Source organism: Ranitomeya imitator, chromosome 5 (assembly GCF_032444005.1).
Source record: "Ranitomeya imitator isolate aRanImi1 chromosome 5, aRanImi1.pri, whole genome shotgun sequence".
NCBI classification, from domain to species: Eukaryota; Metazoa; Chordata; class Amphibia; order Anura; family Dendrobatidae; genus Ranitomeya; species Ranitomeya imitator.
This window is the reverse complement of record NC_091286.1, coordinates 359920895-359942824: the sequence shown is the minus strand read 5'-3', so window position 1 is coordinate 359942824 and position 21930 is coordinate 359920895. Positions and strand designations below refer to the sequence as shown.

General features: G+C 39.5%; 1 protein-coding gene across 1 annotated transcript in view; it reads left to right on the top strand.

The window, feature by feature from the left end:
* The window catches only part of CD109 (CD109 molecule), a 395644-nt gene that overhangs the window by 70576 nt on the left and 303138 nt on the right, over positions 1 to 21930 (top strand). Inside the window, exons 6-7 of the mRNA XM_069726553.1 lie at positions 21151 to 21190; positions 21322 to 21406. Coding sequence (XP_069582654.1) covers positions 21151 to 21190; positions 21322 to 21406 — 125 coding nt within the window. The remainder of the gene's footprint in view (positions 1 to 21150; positions 21191 to 21321; positions 21407 to 21930) is intronic.

Below are 21930 nucleotides of genomic sequence, written 5' to 3'. Positions count from 1 at the left end.
CTTTAGCGCCTTGACTTAAACCTCAAGATTCACACTTAAGAGATTCTCAGTGCTGCAAAGCCTGCCCCCATCGGGACGTCACCACCCTCCCGATATGATAGCATCAGGCCTCCATCTAGTACCAATATAATAGTAAGAGCCACAGAATCATGTCCCTAACTCAGCTAAGGAAATAAAGCTAATGTGGCCAACTCTGCTATCTCATTCTGCAACCAGCAATACAGTGTAATACACCAGCTATAGAAGGCAAAATTTCTTAATAATACCCAATTGCAAAAATTATTTTTATCCCCAATTCTATAAATTTAAGTAAGAAAAAAATATCCCCAAAGGTGTACATCCCCTTTATGTAACATAATTAAAAAAAAACAGCTTTACTTAAGACAAGAACAGTATGTATCAGTGTATTTGTATCTGATATTATAAAGCTGGGAAATCCATTTCTGTATAATGATTTGATAATGTATAACACGTGACTTTTTCTTTTCAATCTGTTCAATGACCTTTTCAAACTTTTACAAATTTGACCTTTTTTATATTTTCCACATATTGATACTATGAGTTATCCTTCTTTTATTATTGATTAAGTTCACTGGCAAGGAGCAGCATTCAAGAATAATTGTTACTGGTCACTGTGGTCAGTAAAGAAAAGATTTACTTGATTTTACGTCAGACAAAAGCTGGAGTGAAAAAGTTAATTTTAGAACAATTTGAAATATTTCTTTTGTTATGGTTGATAGTGTACATCAAAAGATACTAGAGAAAAACAATTAGATGTCAGCTGACTTTGTTTTATTCATAAGTTTATAGTTAGGTTAAAATAATTGGCAAAAGTCACAATTAGATGGAAAATGTGATAGCACACACCTTTTCCAAAATGTTAACAATTGGTAGCAGATGTGAGACTGTGAGAAGTGACTGAAGAGACAGCTTGAATTTGTTAAATTAGATTTTTTGTTAAATTTGCAATTCATTTTATCATCACATTTCATTTGCAAAATGCATGTGGCATATAACATATGCCTCATGTAATGATTTTTTTTTTCTATTTTGTACCTTTCCTTTTGGCACAGCCTATACTGAAATGTGTTGCATGAGATTACCTACTTTAAAAAAATTATGGTTTTGTGATACCCTGTGAAAGGATGTCTATGCGTGGCGACCCAACGGTTGCATTGTAAATTGCAACTTACAGGTTTTGCTAGCATATTGCAATACTTTAATCAAAAGCCTCATGCACACAACTAATATACGGTATCAGTACAATTTCTAAATATAGGGCTGTAACATGGTGCCCATGGAAATACCATGGAAATTGTAACATTGGATGCTGTAAAAATTCTACATAAGAGAGGTCCTATCACCCAAAATAGGTAGTAAAGTCTCTGTCTTCCACTGCACCATGTTTGACTCTACTCTATCCAGGGCATCTTGCAGGTACTAGACTTTCAGTATCTGCAATAAAATAGTTTGCTTTATTATGCCAAATTTTGGGGGGAATGATTAATGGCTGACAATTTTGGTTATGCTGATGTTGCACTGACAAGCAATTTTATGTTGAATTGTAGCTGGAAAGTTTTAGGGGACACTTTACTGGAAAATAGCGATGGGAGAACCCAAAGAGCTAAGTTTGGGGTGCTTACTGAACACCTAATGTTCAAACATCGGGTGTTTTCCACGCCGTCATCTGCATGATAGCACCAAAAACACCAGCTGCTCTGATCGACGATAAGATCATTACCACCGGTTAGAAGCTGTGATTCCCATGCTGTCAGATGACAGTGTGGGCCAGTAGCTGTGACCAGCGGTATAATGTTTACTTCTGGTCACATACGTCAGCTAATGACAGAGTACGACTCCCATCAAGCTATGCCTGCTGTGCCTGAAAACAGAGATAGCTGGTGCTGCTGATAGGAGTATTCATCAGCCAGCACCAGTGCTATAAATCAGTAAATAAACAAATAAAAGTTATGTGGAGTCTCTTCTATTTTTGATAAGCAGCTCAGGCAAAACTAACAGATGCGGGCTGCAACTCTCAGCTGTCAGCTTTATCATGGCTCGTTATCAAGAATAGAGGGGTCCTGAAGCCATTTTTAAATTATTATTAAATAATTAAATTAATAAATTAAAATAATGGTGTGGAGTCCCCCACATTTTTGAAAACCAGCCAAACTAAAGCAGATGGCTGGGCGCTTGTATTCTCAGGCTGCTAAGGGACCAAGGATATTGTCCCCTAGCTTAAAAACAGCAGCCCACAGACACCCCAGAAAAGGCACATCTATTATATTCTGGTGCTTTGCCCAGCTCTTCCCATTTTCCCTTGTGCAGTGTCAAGTGGTTAATGGTTGTGGAGTTGATATCAGGTTATTTATGGCAGCTGACATCAAGCCCACAGGTTAGTAATGGAGAGGCATCTATAAGACACCCCAATTACTAACCCAATAGTTAGACTGTAAAAAAGACATAACCAGAATAAAATCCTTTACTTGAAAGATACAGACACAGACTTCTTTATTTGAAATAAAAATAAAAAGCACAGTTATATTCACCTTATGCCTATTCTATTAAAGCCCTTGTCCCCTGTAATAAAACAGAAAATAAAAAAACAACAAAAATATACACCTTATGCCTAATCCACTGTTGCCCATGTCCCCTGTTAAAAAAAGAAAGATAATAAGCAACCATATTCTTCACCTGTCTGATATGAATTTAAACCATACTGGCCCATGAAGATCCTGATAATTTGGACAGAGGTCACATCAGTGAAGTGACCACTATTCCCACCAGGCAGCGCACAATGACAGGAGCGCAAGTTCTCTAGCAGCAGTGTCATAAGTGAGGTCGCCGGGATTCAGCTATGAACTCCAATGAATTTTCTCATGGAGTTTCAGCACTAGACACTGACAGGAGTGATTATGCTTCTGTCAATGTGTTCCGATTGGCAGGGATAGTGGTCTCATCACTGATGTGACTGCTATCCAAATTTTCTGGATCATGGTGGAACAGTATGGATTATCTTCACATTGGACAGGTAAGGGGTATGGCTGTTTATTATTATTCTGTTTTTTACATGGACATGGGCATCGGTGGATATGGCATAAAATGAGTATTTTTGTTGTCTATTATTTTCTGTTTTTTTACAAGGGACAAGAGCTTCAATGGAATAGGCGTAAGGTGGGTTTAACTGTTCTTTTCCATTTTTTATTAAATGAGTAAAACGCGGTGTTGATTTTTATTGCAAATAAAGGATTTTATTCATACTGTGTTTATTTACAAATTTTCTATGGGGTTAGTAACGGAGGCGTCTTATAGATGCCTCTTCATTACTAATCCCTGAGCTTGATGTCACCTGACAGTACAAAGATGATATCAAGCCCACAAATATTACCCCACTTGCCACCACCAGAGGGTAAGTGGGAAGAATAAGGCTTAGTGCCAGATTTGGCGGATCTAACTGATGCATCATTTCTGTAGTGGCTGACGGCTAATGTTCTTAGCCTGGGAGGAGGGACAATTTCCTTGGCCCTTCCCTGGCTATTAATATCAGTCCACAGCTGTCTGTTAAACCTTTGATGGTTTGAAATTATTAAGGGATCCTACATCATTTTTTCTGGGGTCTTCCCACAAAATAGTAAAGGCTAATCAAACAGTTGTGAGCTGAAATTAAAAGCCTGGGAAATTTAGGGATATTTTCCTCCTTCCCAGAATATTAACATGAGCCATCAGCCGTTGGTTTTCTGTCTGCTGTTCATGAAAATTACGTGGGGACCACAAGCAGTTTTTTTTCATTTATTTATTAACAAGTACAGTAAAATACACACACAAGATAACCTTAGTTCACAGTCTCCAGGTGATCCAGAAACTGGAAACTTCAGTAACCTTAAAATGTCCCTCAAAGTTTCCCAGGAGGTTTCTGGGCCTCACAGCTACTGGGAGACCCAGTGGCTGGTTACCTGAGTTCAAGCCACTGGGTCTCATGATACCCCGCATGGCAGGCTATTGAATGCCAGAATGCCGAGTGCCGGAGTCACAGGCGTTCATTGCTCTGATACTGGCACTTGCAAAGCAAAAGAAACAGTTGCTATGATGTGACATTATTGTTCTTGTTAATAAATTTAAAAAAAGTGTTGTCCCCAAAAATTTTCATAAACAGCAGAGGGAAAGCCTACGGCTGAGGGCTGATGTTAATATTCTCTAATGAGAACAATATCCCTAAAGGTTCCCAGGCTATTAGCTCACAGGTGTTTGGTTAGCCTTTAATGGTTACTTTATGGGGTGACCCTAGAAAAAAATGATGAAGGGTACCCCATAATTTCAAACCAGAAAAGGCTAAACAGACAGCTATGGACAGATATTAATAGCCATGGAAGAGTCCAGAGAAATTGGTCCTCCTCCAAGGCTAAGAACATCAGACCTCAGCCTCCCCAGAAGTGGCACATCAATAAGATGCACCATATCTGGCTCTTAGCCTCACTCTTCCCACTTGCCCTGTGGTGGTACCAAGCGGGGTAATATTTGTGAGGTTGATGTCACTTTTTACGCAATTACATTCCTCTCAGTGTATGGCGGTTAGCAAGTACCGCTATCCAAATCATCTGGATCATGGTGGGATAGTGTGGCTTATCTTCACATTGGACAGGTGGTTTCCATAGGGTACATGAGCAACAGTAGATTAGGCTTAAAGTGAGACTTTTTGTTTATTATTTTCAGTTTTTTACAGGGGACAAGAGCTTCAATGGAATAGACGTAAGGTGAGCATAACTTCTTTTTTTATTTTCATTTGAAATAAAGAAGTCTGTATCTTTTTTTGAAATAAAGGATTTAATTCTGGCTGTGTTTTTTTTTGCAATCTAAGTATGAGGTTAGTAATGGGGGTATCTTAGAGCCGCCTCTCCATTAATAACCTGTGGGCTTGATGTCAGCGACCATAAAACAGCTGATATCAACCCCACAACCATTACCCCACTTACCAACACACCAGGGCAAGTGGGAAGAGCCAGGCAAAATGCCAGAATTGGCCAATCTTATAGTTGCACCTTTTCTTGGGCGGAACCCCACTTCGTTGTTTTTAATAATTTATTTAAATAATTTTTAAAAAAGGTCATGAGGATCCCTCTATTCTTGACAACCAGCCACAATAAAGCTGACAGCTGAGGGTTGCAGCCTGTAGCTATCACTTTTGCTTCACCGGTTATCAAAAATAAAATAATTTTTTAAATGTATTTATAGCACAGGCATCGACTGATTAATACTCCCATCAGCGGCGCTTGCTCTCACTGTTTTCAACGGAGGCAGGCACAGGCTGATGGGAGTAGTACTCTCTCATCAGCCTATGCTTGTGACCGGAGGTAAACTTTTTACCTCTGGTCATAGTTGCGAGTTCACTCTGTCATCTGACAGCATGGGTACCACAGCTCTCTGACCGGTGGTAATGATCTCACGCCAGTCAGAGGCTGCACATGCCACGATATCATGGAGGTTACAGCGTGGCAAACAACGGATGCTTGGGCTCCCCATTCATGTGAATGGGGTCTGGGTTAAAGTACAGTTCTGGTACCCGAACAAACTTTTTTGGATGTTCGGCCAAACCCAACGGACCTGAACATTTCACGGGTTCGCCCATCACTATTAGACACTTGGCTAAGACTACTATTTTCTGTTGTCAAAATGTTGCAAACTTTGCCTCTGGTGATATCTGTGACAAATTTTGTGACATTTTACAATTTTCTGAAAGTGGGTGGCTACTCCGCCACACCAATGTTAAATTTACTAATGTATGTCTGATTTCATTTTGTAAGTGCAAGTAGATTTCATTTTCTCTTGCATGGATAGACCCAAAAATGTGTGTCTATTAAGTTTTCCTCGTCTTACTCCCTTAGATTGGAAATTCAAAATTGATGTAAAAAACAGTTTTGATAAGGCCTGATTAAAGCTTGTTAATGTGAAAAAGGGTACAGAAAAAAGTTTGTATCCTAATGATGTGGCTGATATTCACACCTTCCCGCTGAGGATAAGATTGAACTTGATGGCATTAGTCATTAACCCTCCGTCACATACAATATTCGGACTAACGAGTTCACATACAATGTGCCTGTCGGGCGCCTGCTAGAAAAATACCTATAATATCTAATGTTTGTAATTTCAGTGCTCTAAAAGTGATCAGTGACCTTCATAGGGATGTAATAAAAGAGACTACACATAATCAGTTGCAAAAAAAAGCATTTACTTAACATAAAACTAATAACTATGAAATACAAACTTTTCAAAACTCCCGCCAAATAGTCCCCAGTTCGACCCTCTCAAAAAAATGTACAAAGAAAATTTTTGAACACAAACTTAATTTTAAGGTACCTTAAGTACTATTAAAAACATATTGAATCAGAAGTAGATGCTGAGGTTTCCCCAGAAAAGTCACACTTGCAGAGCAAATAGCAAGAATTACACACCATTTTTGCATGTGTCAGGCAAATTGCTTTATGACATTTGAGACATTCATAATTTGAAAGCCTTCTGGTTCCGCTTTCCGTTTGGCAGGTGGTGCATCTCCTTCTTTTGTGAGGTGGTGCAGATGGTGACTTTTCACCATCATCTTCTGGGCGGAACCTTTTGAGCTGAACTTGAAGGCGAGAGGGGATACCGATTGTTTTCACGCTTCTCCTGCGTAGCTCTCCAAGTACTAGTTCATGGGCCAATTTTTTCAGATACAATTGTCTACGGAGTGGTTCAAGCTTGTTTTCAAGATAAATTACTTGTGAATTTATTCCACCCAAATTCAACATAGCAAAAAATATGACCATTGGCCAGCGTTTGATGTTTCTGCTGACGTTGAAAGTGGAGCACATCTGATCTGCTGTATCCACACCCCCTTTGGTGGCATTGTAAAATGTCATTATCTCCGGGGTTTTTTCTGCCCCAGTCCCAGGATCGATGGCAGCATCATCATGAAGTGTTGATAGAAGAAGTACGATTTTTTTGGCATGTGGTACATAGGAAACTAAAGCCTTTCCATTATGGAATGCAAACATACTGCTGTACTGTTGTCTCTCTTTCACACTTACAAACTGTGGCGGCAATTCCCTTTTGTTTTTTCTTACAGTTCCCACATATGACAGCTTCTGAATTTTCAGATAATCAATCAGATCACAACTTGTAAACCAATTGTCAGCTGTAATATTGCGACCCGATCCAAATAAGGGTTCAGCCAGTCTTTTTACAACATCAATGGGTTTGTTGCTCACACAGTAAGGACCTTCTGGTTGTTTTCCTGCATAAACTTCCAGGTTGTAAGTGTAGGTCTTACTGGCATCAACAAGGGCATACATTTTTATTCCATATTTGTTTGGCTTTGATGGAATATATTGACGAAAGGCACATCTACCACGAAAACCAGGGAGCATTTCGTCAATAGTGAGATTCTCTCCAGGGTAATAACTTTGTTTACAGTTTACAACAAATCTTTGAAATATATCACGAATTGGAGCAAGTCGGTCATGTGTTTTGTTTCGGTTCGGGTAGTTCTGTCGTCAAACCGAAGGCAACGAATTAGAATCTTGAATCTGTTTATGGACATAACAAGGCTAAATTTTTCAACTCCATCCCCAGCTTTACCCCAAAGTTCCTCCAAACTTTGTCTATTTGCCCTATAAGCTCCTGCAAGGTACAGTAATCCAAAAAAGGCACGAAGTTCTATTTCATCTGTGGGCTTGATGGTTCTGTTGTAGATGTACTTGTCCTTTATAATGTCTATATATTGGTTGGTATATGTGACAATAGAGTCCAGAATGTCATCTGTAAATATACTGTTCCAGCATTCAACTGCAGTTTTTGCATTACGTGCAGTTCCTATTACTGCAGGAAGGTGAGTAATAATGTTTAAAGGTTCCCTACGTTTTTTCTGGAATGGCTTCTTGTTCCATTTAGTATTTTTATCTTTTCCAATATAATATGATCCAACTTCTTCATCCTCACCACTGTCACCATCTTGCTCTGTTTCAGAATCCAGGACACATTCTTCCACCTCATCATGAGAATCAATCTCACTTTCCTCTCCTAAATCCTCATTCAGTGTGAGGTCTCTATCATCTAACAGCATGTTTGTTACTTCCTCAACATCAAGTTGTTTGGATAAATTGTACATTTTCCTCTCCATTTCAGCAGATAATCTGAAGCAAGAGAAGGAATATGTTAGGGAACTACTGTATATGCCTGAGCAGCACACTTTCTTTTATAAAATCTCCCTTATTTCTATGAAATATCCTCACATTGTGTGCTATACATTCATAAAACAAGCTAAATAAACTATTGTGATGAATAAAAACATAAAATACCAACCTTACTGAATGTGACATATTCACATACAATGAGCCTGAGAGATCTGTGCAGCTATATCCTCTCCCCTGAAGCTCTGAAATCCAACTGTGATATCAGGTTTCACAGACCTTCAAGAGACAGGAGACTACCTGGAGGGAGGGGGTTTCCTCACAATCTGGTGAGGAAGGAGAAATGAAAGTAAAAGAGAAGCGTCTGTCAGATCAGTTGTATGTGACGGAGGGTTAATAGAAGGTGAACCCTACTACGTAGCTAACACAAATGTTTTGCTGTCACCAAAAATATTTTTACTCTACATATTGTGACTGATTGTAGCTTTTGAGGTACTTACAGTATGTTACAACTGTAGAGAAAAAACGGACCCATATCTTAAAGCCTGGTAAGACCAGGTTCACATTATGCTTCTTCCAAACAACTCCATTAGGGCTTTTGTCTAGAGCCCTAAAAAACAGAATTCAGGTGTATCTGACAATTGAGCCATTGATATTAACCCCTTCACCCCAAAGCCTGTTTTCACCTAAGTGACAGTGCCAATTTTTACAATTCTGACCACTGTCACTTTATGAGGTCATAACTCTGAAACGCTTCAACAGATCCTGGTGATTCTGACACTGTTTTCTCGTGACATATTGTACTTCATGATAGTGGTAAAACTTCTTCGATATGACTTGCATTTATTTGTGAAAAAAACAAAAATTTGTCGGAAATTATGAAAATTTAGCAATTTTCAAACTCTTAGTTTTTATGCCCTTAAATTAGAGTTATATCACATAATATAGTTAATAAACAACATTTCCCACATGTCTGCTTTACATCAGCACAATTTTGGAAACATAATTTTTTTTTATTAGGGAGTTATAAGGGTTAAAAGTTGACCAGCGATTTCTCATTTTTGCAACAAAACTTGCAAAACCATTTTTTTTACGGACCACCTCACACTTGAAGTGACTTTGAGGGGTCTATATGACAGAAAATGCCCAAAAGTGACACCATTCTAAAAACTGCACCCCTCAAGGTACTCAAAACCACATTCAAAAAGTTTATTAACCCTTCAGGTGCTTCACAGGAATTTTTTGAATGTTTAAAAAAATTGAACATTTAACTTTTTTTTCACAAAATTTTTAATTCAGGTCCAATTTGTTTCATTTTACCAAAGGTAACAGGAGAAATTGGACCACAAAAGTCATTGTACAATTTGTCCTAAGTACGCCGATACCCCATATGTGGGGGTAAACCACTGTTTGGGCACATGGCAGAGCTCGGAAGGGAAGGAGCGCCATTTGACTTTTCAATGCAAGATTTGCTGGAATTGAGATCGGAGCCCATGTCACGATTTGAGAGCCCCTGACGTGCCTAAACAGTGGAAACCCCCACAAGTGACACCATTTTGGAAAGTAGACCCCCTCAGGAACTAATCTAGATGTGTGGTGAGCACTTTGAACCTCCAAGTGCTTCACAGAAGTTTATAATGTAGAGCCGTAAAAAAAAATTCATATTAATTTTCACAAAAAATGATATTTTTGCCTCAAATTTTTTATTTTCCCAAGGGTAACAGGATAAATTGGACCCCAAAAGTTGTTGTGCAATTTGTCCTGAGTACGCTGATACTTCATATATGGGGATAAACCACTGTTTGAGCGCATGGCAGAGCTCGGAAGGGAAGGAGTGCCATTTGACTTTTCAATGCAAAATTGGCTGGAATTGAGATCGGACGCCATGTCGCATTTGGAGAGCCCCTGACGTGCCTTAACAGTGGAAACCCCCCACAAGTGACCCCATTTTGGAAAGAAGACCCCCTAAGGAACTTATCTAGATGTGTGGTGAGCACTTTTATCCCCCAATTGTTTCACTAAAGTTTAGAATGTAGCATTGTGAAAATTAAAAAAAATCATTTTTTCTTTCCACAAAATGATGTTTTAGCCCGCAATTTTTTTCCCCCAAGGGTAACAGGAGAAATTGGACCACAAATGTTATTGTCCAATTTGTCCTGAGTATGCTGATACCCCATATGTGGGGGGAACCACCGTTTGAGTGCATGGCAGAGCTCGGAAGGGAAGGAGCACCGTTTGAAATGCAGACTTAGATGGAATGGTCTGCAGGTGTCATGTTGCATTTGCAGAGCCCCTGATGTACCTAAACAGTAGAAACCCACCACAAGTGACCCCATATTGGAAACTAGACCCCCCAAGGAACTTATCTAGATGTGTTGTGAGAGCTTTGAACTAACAAGTGTTTCACTACAGTTTATAACGCAGAGCCGTGAAAATAAAAAATATTTTTTTTCCACGAAAATGATATTTTAGCCCCCACGTTTTTATTTTCCCAAGGGTAACAGGACAAATTAGACCCCAAAAGTTGTTGTCCAACTAGTCCTGAGAATGCTGATACCCCATATGTTGGGGGAACCACTGTTTGGGTGCACGGCAGAGCTCGAAAGGGAAGGAGCGCCATTTGAAATGCAGACTTAGATGGATTGGTCTGCAGGCGTCATGTTGCATTTGCAGAGCCCCTGATGTACCTAAACAGTAGAAACCCACCACAAGTGACCCCATATTGGAAACTAGACCTCCCAAGGAACTTATCTAGATGTGTTGTGAGAGCTTTGAACCAACAAGTGTTTCACTACAGTTTATAACGCAGAGCCGTGAAAATAAAAAATATTTTTTTTTCCACGAAAATGATATTTTATCCCCTATGTTTTTATTTTCCCAAGGATAACAGGACAAATTGGACCCCAAAAGTTGTTGTCCAACTTGTCCTGAGAACGCTGATACCCCATATGTTGGGGGGAACCACTGTCTGGGCGCACAGGAGAACTCGGAAGGGAAGGAGCACTGTTTTACTTTTTCAAAGCAGAATTGGCTGGAATTGAGATCGGACGCCATGTCGCGTTTGGAGAGCCTCTGATGTGCCTAAACAGTGGAAACCCCCAATTCTAACTGAAACCCTAACCCCAACCCTAACCCTAGCCCCAACCCCAACCCCAACCCTAACCCTAGCCCTAACCCTAGCCCTAACCCTAATGGGAAAATGGAAATAAATACATTTTTTTACATTTTATTATTTTTCCCTAACTAAGGGGGTGATGAAGGGGGGTTTGATTTACTTTTATAGCGGTTTTTTTGGCGGATTTTTAGGGTTGGCTGCTGTCACACACTAAAAGACGCTTTTTATTGCAAAAAATAGTTTTTGCATCACCACATTTTGAGAGCTATAATTTATCCATATTTTGGCCCACAGAGTCATATGAGGTCTTCTTTTTTGCGGGACGAGTTGATGTTTTTATTGGTAACATTTTCGGGCAGATGACATTTTTTGATCGCTTTTTTTTCCGATTTTTGGGAGGCGGAATGAACAAAAACCAGCAATTCCTGAATTTCTTTTAGGGCGGGCGTTTATACCGTTCCACGTGTGGTAAAATGGATAAAGCAGTTTTATTCTTCAGGTCAGTACGATTACAGCGATACCTCATTTATGTAATTTTTTTTATGTTTTTGCGCTTTTACACAATAAAAACTATTTTATATAAAAAAATAATTGTTTTTGCATCGCTTTATTCTGAGAGCTATAACTTTTTTATTTTTCTGCTGATGATGCTGTATGGTGGCTTTTTTTTTGCGGGACAAGATGATGTTTTCAGCGGTATCATGGTTATTAATATCAGTCATTTTGATCGCGTGTTATTCCACTTTTTGTTCGCCTGTATGATAATAAAGCAATGTTTTTTGCCTTGTTTTTTTTTTTTTTTTTTTGCGGTGTTCACTGAAGGGGTTAACTAGTGAGATGGTTTTATAGAGCGGGTCGTTACGGACGCGGCAATACCAAATATGTGTACTTTTATTGTTTTTTTTTATTTACATAAATAAATGGATTTACTGGGAAATGTTTTTGTTTTTTTTATTTGGGGATTTTTTTTTTTTTTTTATACATTCTATTTTTTTTTTTAACTTTCTACCATTGTCCCAGGGTGGGACATCTCTGTATTAGATCAGATCGTTGATCTGGCAGTGTGCATAAACATAAACAGCGAACAAAAGGACAAAACAAAAGAACAAAAGGTTTGTTACCACCCAAATTGAAAATCTTTGACTGTTTGGCCACATAGTGGCTACTCACCAAGTTTTTACTTCTTTTTTGAATCATTACTGGGGACTCTGGTAGGTGAGTCGCCAAAACACTGTCACTACGCAAAACTGGCCAATGTCTCTGCAGGGTCTCTCGGATTTTGTCCCATTGGCAGTTAGAAGTTGAGATATAACTAAGCCTATAGTCATTGTTTTTGATAGATCTCTTCTCAGACGGCCTGAGAAGTTCATTTCTTCTCATCGCCCGTGCACGCCTATATCCAGTTTTGATGCAACGGTTGCTGTACCCCATGGCCTTAAACCTATCAGAAAGAATGGCAGACTGTTTTTCGAAACGGGCATCTGTGGAACATACCCGCCTGTTCCTGAGGTACTGACCAACTGGGATGGCTTTAATAACGGAGAAGCCGTGGGCCGAAGAGGCATGTAAGAGAGAATTAACAGAGGTGTCTTTTCTGTATAAATCTGTTTCCAGACCCCGATCCTCTCCGAGCCACAAACTAATGTCTAGAAAATCAACATGTTTCGTGTGGTACTGAAAAGTAAATTTCAAATTAAATCCATTATTATTAAGTTGTTGCATAAAGTCTAATAGGCTGGCCTCGCTACCCTCCCAAAACATCAATACATCATCAATGTAGTGAAATCAGCCTATTACTGGGTCGGCGGCCTGTGCCCCGTCGCCCTGAAAAACCTGCCTCTCCCAGAATCCGAGAAACAGGTTTGCGTACGACGGCGCACAGGCCGCGCCCATCGCGGTACCTTGCGTTTGCAGAAAAAAACGATCCTTAAAAACGAAAAAGTTATGCGTTAACGCAAATTCCAATAAATCCAAAATAAACTCTGAAAAGTGGCCATCCCAGTTGGTTTCCCTCAGGAAGAAGCAGGCCGCCCTGAGTCCATCGGCATGTCTAATCGACGTGTACAATGACTCAATATCGATAGTGACTAATAAGATTCCATCGTCCACTGTGATACCGTCAATCTTAGGTCATACATGCATCGGTGAGTCCTGCCATTTGTGTACCGTTTGGTTTTTCCTCCTCCTTGCATGGAGGAATTGTTTTATAGTCTTTCATGCCTTTCTTTTATGTATGTTATTTGTCTTGTATTTATGAATAAAATTTTGCATATTCTTTTTCTACTAAATTTGGTGTCAATATTCTCCTTTTGTTCGCTGGTGTAGTATGTTGATAATTAGGAGTGACACTCCCGTATATATGATTATATTCTTTATGTTAGGGAGAGCATTTTTTCTTTGGTAGATTGTGACCATGCTCTCGGCCATTTATTATACTAAATGCTTTATGATTACTGTTGTTGTCTTTAAACATAAACAGGCAGTTTAGCTGGCTTTCCGGCGCCTGCTCTCAGCAACTCTCAGCAGGCGCCGGCTAGCCAGGTCATTTCATGAGTCCGGAGGCCATCTTGGATACGGGGACTCCTTCTGGGTCACCGGAGCAACGCGATGTCATTGCGTTGCTCCGGTGGAAGAGCGCAGGGAGCCCCCGTCCCTGCGCGATCCCCCTCTATGCCGCTGTCACTACTGACAGCGGCATCAGAGGGGTTAAATGCCCGCGATCGGCGATAGCGCCGATCGTGGGCATTGCTGCGGGGTGTCAGCTGTCATATACAGCTGACACCCGCACCCGATCACCGCGGCGCTCAGCGCGAGACCGCGGTGATCGGTGCGCCGTACTAGTACTGCTGCTGGCACAAATGCAGTGCCGGCAGCGCAGTAATAGTACGGCGCATGGCGCGAAGGGGTTAATGGCGCAGACAGGGTCACTTTGAGTTCTATCTGACTTATTTTTCAGGAGAGCCCTCCTTTTTGAGATGTGCACAAAAATGTGGTTGACTGCATATTATGCCTGCCTCAAATAGATGAATCAAGATCTATTGCAACATGCTGATTGTAGGGTCATAATTTGGCATAAGCAACATGAATCGATAAACCCTTCATGCCAGACTGATGGAGGTGGCATAATGGAGTAGGCAATGTTTTCTTGGCATAACTAATTCTATAACAACCAACCTGAGCAATATATATATTTAGAAAAAAACAAACACTACACCTATAATGAAATTAAAAAAAATGATTGATAAAGATAGATTACTTTATTAACATGTTAACATGCATCCAACTGTACAAAGAAATTCCCAATGCGGACCAAAAATCCCACACAAAAAACACAAAAAAACAAAAGAGAGGAAAAAATAATACAACTTGCAGCAATGGTCAGATGCAAATAGTGTATATGGTCTTATCAAGTACATGCAACAGAATGGTAGCTATACTCAAAATAATAAATTAATATAAAAACATTATATGATAAATAACATAATTAATTACAAGCCCCCAAAAAGTCTCATCATAACATGTTTCTGATTAATGACCATCTGATAACAGCATGATTCTATTAAGTAGTATTTATTACCTGATGATATAATGCTATCATGCAAACAACTCTAATATACGGTATATAGTTGTATCAAGTACAAGTTACAAGAATAGTAGCTACATTCAAAACATTATATGGTCACTCATGATATGAGATACAGCCTGATTAATTACCAGCCAAAAACAGTGTGATCACAACATGATTCTAAAATATAAACATCCAATCACAATTCACAACATGATTCTAGAAAGTAATATTACCTGATCACATGATGCCTAAAGGTATAACCCAACTTTTGCAAACACCATAACCCGTGTTTCGCAATCTTTGTCAGGAGGTCTGGAACACAGCATATTATAATCTTTATTATGCTCCAATGGCGCAAATGGGCCAGGAAGGGCGAGCACACCACCCCTCATCATCAGTGGCCAACAGTGAGGAAAAATGGAAGACTGACTTCTACCCAAAAGACATCTTCTAGACTGGCATATCTTGCCAGTTGCCACCAACCGCTCTTTCATGTTGGATTTTTTGGTCTGTTTTGGGGATTTCTTTAGACTTTTAGATGTATTGTTTGTGATTAATAAACTGATATAACTTTATCAATCATGAATTATTAATGTTTTTTTTTGGCATATACAGGGTATTTTGATACTTATGTGTAGAATTTGAGCCAATAGGGCTTAGGTAACTCATTAAGTTCTGCCACATGTTTAACCTATGACAGATGACTGCTTAATAGGACAAAAATGCCTCCTTATCTTATTCCTATAGATCCCATAGAGCCCTCTGGAATGAGGTAGATCAGGCTGTTTAGATCATTCCAGTTTAATTACATCTGGTAACTGCAAGAAGTTAGCCTTATCATTAACTACTATAATCTATGCCATGACAAAATACTGTCGTGTTAACCCTAGAACGCATACCCACATAAATCTACACATTCACGCACCTGGGGCCTTTTAGGCCTGTTTACAATTATCATGGAATAACTCAAATAAAAATACTTTTCAAAGTTTATTGCAAAGTAAGGATGCATTCCCACTGGCGCATGGGTCCGCCAGGATGGGATTCTGTAATGGATCTGACCTCCTGGTGACCCCAGCTAAGGCTGGCAGACGCATACCTGGGGCCTCGCAGGCCTGCCAGGTTACTTGTTTTCTATTTTCTGTAAAATTACTTTAGTTAGAATTTTGAAACTCTAGGTAATCCTCAGGTATATAGTTGTTAGTAATTTCCAGTTGTTCATATATTTTTATGTTATAGGCATTTTGGTATAACAACCTTTTTTTGGGACTACCCCATATTCACGCACCTGGGGCCTTTTAGGCCTGTGTGCAAATAACACGGAATAACTCAAATAAAATTACTTTTCAAAATGTATTTTACAATTGCAAGGTGAGGATGCATTCCAACAAGCGCTGGGGTCTGCCAGGAGGGGATCCGTAATGGATCTGACCTCCTGGTGACCCCAGCTAAGGCTGGCAGAATCCCGCCATTCCGGCAGCCTTAGCTGGAATTACCAGTTACCAGTTACATATTCCCCCGACAATTCTTGCATATTATTTTTTCGGCTAAATGTTCCTTGCATACATTTTGTCCGCAAGTAGAACAGAAACGCTCCGATTTTCTTTCCTTCTTTGCTGGACAAATATAGCAGCGCTTTCTTTTTTTTTCTCTTTGCTCTGGATGCTCCAGGAAGCGTATTCCACATCGGATCATTGCCTCCGTAATTTGCCTTGATAAGCATATCATGCTGCTTCTCTCCATCATAGTAGGTATCAAAAGTTCATAACAAAGTTCTGTAAAAAACAGACGTCTCTTGTCTTTTCTGTTGGCATGGAATTCTGGATTAGTTTGACAATAAACAATGTAGCTATTGAGGGCTGACACATCAAAGATATTAGAAAAAAGGGCAACAGGCCAACGTTTAGTCTGCCTTTTGCACGAATACTCTCCAATCATTTCGTCCATCTTGTCGACACCTCCTTTTGTCTTATTATAATGCAGTATGATTTCAGTTTTTTTTTTCCTGTCATTGGTGTCAATACTTCCATCATGATGCATTGTACTCAGTAATATCACGGATTTTTCTTTCTTGGCTTTATAAGACACCATTGTTGCTTGATTGCAGAAACCAAATACACTCTCGTAGATTGTTCGCTGTGCATTGTGCTTCATGATTGGAGGAATTTTGTGGCAGTTTGGCCTCATAGTACCAACATGTGTAAGTTGCTTTTGAAGCAAAAATTTGGCCATTTCAAAATTGGTAAAGTAATTATCCATTGTAATATTTTTTCCTGAATTGAAAATTGGTAGAGCAATCCACACTCTTCCCAGCAATAGCAGAGTCATAAAAGTTCTTCCCCAGCAACAATACAGACAAAAAGACTGAGTCTCACATGTAAACCTAGTACAGGCCTAAAAGGCCCCAGGTGCGTGAATATGGGGTAGTCCCAAAAAAAGGTTGTTATACCGAAATGTCTGTAACATAAAAATAAATGAATAACTGGAAATTACTAACAACTATATACCTGAGGATTACCTAGATTTTCAAAATTCTAACTAAAGTACTTTTACAGAAAATAGAAAACAAGTAACCTGGCAGGCCTGCGAGGCCCCAGGTATGCGTTCTAGGGTTAAAGGGCCAAGGAGGTCCAATCCACTAATAAATAGATGTCGCTGATATAGTGGGAATTAATTGTAGCTTTTTTCTGCATTTGACAAGAACCATGTACTTGTTTATTGTTTCCTCTCTTTTCTTTCTAAGTTACCGTAATTGTTCTGTAAACATTAAAGTACGTAAGATAAAGAGCAATAACCCCCCAAAAAAACAAACAAACAGAAACAAATCTGTCAAACATGGTATAAGTTAAACAAGTAAAATGGATTAATTTATCAACCCTGATGTGCAAGAATTCTGGGTCAATATACACCAATAAATAAAAATGACTTTCATGATGAAATTCTTTTGTGTTTTAGACACTTTCTGCACGTTGCTTTATAAGTGGACGTGAATTCGTTGATAGGTGGTGGGGTTTAACATACTTCTCAACACAGAAATTGCAACACCAAGAAGGAAATGTTGTGGAATTATGAAAATTACAGGATGTATAGACATGTTATTGATGTGCAAATAGAGAAAAAATAGTGACACATTTCAAAACATCTCATTTTATTTATAATTAAGTATGAGCACCACGCACAGAAATACACACACCTACACATCTTGGTATGCTATCAATTGGGTTTTTAAATGGAATCTACCGCAGGTAAAATACACTGCTCAAAAAAAAGGAAACATTAAAATACCACATCCTAGATATCACTGAATGAAATATTTCAGTTGCAAATCTTTATTCATTACATAGTGGAATGTGTTGAGAATAGTGATGAGTGAATATACTCATTATCCAGGGCCAACCGCACCAGCATATGGCAGTCAGGCTACCTCGACATGTGGGGGTTGCCTGGTTGCTAGGGAATCCCCACATGTACTTAAGCTGGCTATCAGATGTAAATCATTCAGCTGCGGCAAGAAAAACTAAAACTCCAAGCACTAAAAAATACTCGGAGGACCCCCGAGCATGCTCGAGAAATCTCGAGTCGAGAGTATATTCGCTCATCACTAGTTGAGATCAATTAATCATAAAAATGATCAATGTAAATCAAAATTAATATCCCATGGAGGTCTGGATTCAGAATGATACTCAAAATCAAAGTGGAAAATCAAATTACAGGCTGATCCAACTTCAGTGGAAATTCCTCAAGACAAGGAAATGATGTTCAGTTGTGTATGTGTTACCTCCATGTGCCTATATGACCTCCCTACAATGCCTGGGCATGCTCCTGATGAGACGGCGGATGGTCTCCTGAGACCTGGACTAAAGCATTCACCAACTCCTGGACAGTCTGTGGTGCAACGTTACCTTGGTGGATGGTGCGAGACATGATGTCCCAGATGTGTTCAATCGGATTCAGGTCTGGGGAACGGGCAGGCCAGTCCATAGCCTCAATGCCTTCATCTTGCAGGAACTGTTGACTCACTCCAGCCACATGAGGTCTGACATTGTCCTGCATTAGGAGGAACCCAGGGCCAACCGCACCAGCATATGGTCTCACAAGGCGTCTGATGATCTCATCTTGGTACCAAATGGCAGTCAGGCTACCTCTGGTGAGCACATGGAGGGCTGTGCGGCCCTCCAAATAAATGCCACCTCACACCATTGCTGATCCACTGCCAAACCAGTCATGCTGAAGGATGTTGCAGGCAGCAGAATGCTCTCTATGGCATCTCCAGACTGTCACGTCTATCACTTGTGCTCAGTTTGAACCTGCTTTCATCTGTGAAGAGCACAGGGTGCCAGTGGTGAATTTGCTGATCCTGGTGTTCTGTGGCAAATGCCAATCGTCCTGCACAGTGTTGGGCTGTGAGCACAACCTCTATCTGTGGACGTCGGGCACTCAGACCATCCTCATGGTGTCAGTTTCTAACCGTTTGTGCAGACACATGCACATTTGTGGCCTGCTGGAGGTCATTTTGCACGGCTCTGGCAGTGCTCCTCCTGTTCCTCCTTGCACAAAGGCTGAGGTAGCGGTCCTGCTGCTGGGTTGTTGCCCTCCTACGGCCCCCGCCACGTCTCCTGGTGTACTGGCCTGTCTCCTGGTAGCGCCTCCAGCCTCTGGACACTACGCTGACAAACACAGCAAACCTTCTTGCCACAGCTTGCATTGATGTGCCATCATGGATGAGTTGCACTACCTGAGCCACTTGTGTGGGTTGTAGAGTCCGTCTCATGCAACCACGAGTGTGAAAGCACAACCAACATTCAAAAGTGACCAAAACATCAGCCAGAAAGCATTGGTACTGAGATGTGGTCTGTGGTCCCCACCTGCAGAACCACTCCTTTATTGAGTGTGTCTTGATAATTGCCAATAATTTCCATCTGTTGTCTATTCCATTTGCACAACAGCATGTGAAATTAATTGTCAAAAAGTGTTGCTTCCTATGTGGACAGTTTGATTTCACAGAAGTTTGATTTACTTGGAGTTATATTCTGTTGTTTAAGTGTTCCCTTTATTTTTTGAGCAGTGTAGTATTGAACACACCACCAATTTTCTGAAAAAATATATCTAAAGATGATATTGACATGAAATTCTCACCACATGCAAATCTGCCAGTTCTCTGGATTCTGAGCACTTTATAACCCTGCTCACACCACAGCTTTCTTTGTATTCTGTGCATATGTAAAAAGCTGCCAATCAATGGTGGAGGAGGCATTATGAACAGGCCATGAATATGGAGTGCTATATTGCTGCAGGTTTACTGCTCTTTAATAATAAAAATCACTGTTTTATCAGCAGGAGATTATCAAAACATGTAACAAATGTGCATCATTGGACTATGAGTCAGACATCCAGCTATAGCTATTCTGTTGACCACATGTCATTAGTTGATTTTTTTGGCACCAAATTCATCATAAATTTGGCGCAAAGTTAAACATAGGCTTTTTTTCCTGTCTTGAATTGCTTTTGCGAATTTTGATACCAAGAGCTACAGAAATTGTGCCAAAATACTGACATACTGAAGAATACACTAGGGGAAGAATGATTGTGCCAAATTTTATAACTTTTTAAAAAGTCACAAATGATGAACCAGGCTAAAATAACTGGAATTGATAAACTCCGCTCAAAAAGCTGCGTTGAACGTTTAGTAAGTTAGCAGCGTCAGTTCAGTCACCGCTCTGAGTTTGCAGAGTGGCGGCTATAACCGTGTCCCTGGCCCTGACTGACACTGGCTTAGCATTAGAGACGGCTGTCAGTCAGGGCCAGGAGCGCAGTTATAGCCGATGCTCTTCATACTCAGAGCAGTGACTGAATCCACGCCGGTGCCGCCCTAGTGACTGAATGCCAAACAGTGCAGGGTGGCTGAAATAAAATAATTTTCTCCCCTGCAGTGTTTGGGTAAGTGCGGGTGATGGGCAGGTTAGTAGAGTTAGTAAACTGCAGATTAATCCTATATTTGCAGGTTAATCGTGTTTTTTTCTGGTGATATTTTCCCTTCAAGACTGTTCAGTCTAAGCCTGCATTGTCTTAAAATTAGACAGTGTTCATAAATAGTTTCCATTATACATTCATCCATTCTGTATATATTGTATTCTGCTGCCTTTTATTAATAAATCATGTATATTCCAGATGCTGAGCAAAATACACAATGGACAGATGAATGTAATAAAGACTATTGAAAATAGTTGAAAATATCTGAATGTAGCTTATATAAGACAACCAAAATGTATAACTTTGTAATGTAAAACAATATAATTTATCTTTTGCAGCAACAACTTCATTATCAAACATTTACTGTAAACAATTATGGTATGTATACTTCAATCAATATAATTTACTTTATATATTTTTTTAAATATAAGCAAATGTTTTCATGTTCTAAATATAAACATAACAATTCTATTGATTTGTTACCAGATCCTATTTTATCTGCTTTACAGTTTTACCAAAATTTGAAGTAATTTTGTCAATGCCAGCACATCATTCAATGAAAACAGGTTTGTTAGAAGGTTCAGTCACTGCAAGGTAGGCTTAACTTTTCTGGTACACCATGAAGCCTTTCATATGAACTCATATTACTTAGCTAAATCAATGCAAAAGACCTCAATGAGTGGAGGTTAATAATTTTATTCCATTTTTCAAATTTTACCAGTTTTTTAGACAAAGAAATACGCTCTTCCCACAAATCAAAAACTTTAGTTTTCTATATTAGTATATAAGACTTAACTTATATTTTTAAATTGAGTCTAAAACCGGATTAAATGGAAACCTGTAATCTCAAGAAAGCTATTTGCCACAATAATTATTGGTAATCTAGAAATAAATAATGCTTAAACTCTGTGGCTGGCTTACTGCAGCAGTGGCTACAAGGAGAAAGTGAAGCTACAGTTATGGCCGAAAGTGTTAGTACCCTTGTTCCAGCAAATGAATTATTTCTTCCAGAAAATTATTGTAATTACAGTTATATGAAAAAGTTTGGGCACCCCTATTAATCTTAAACTTAATGTTTTATAAAAATTGTTTTTTTTGCAACAGCTATTTCAGTTTCA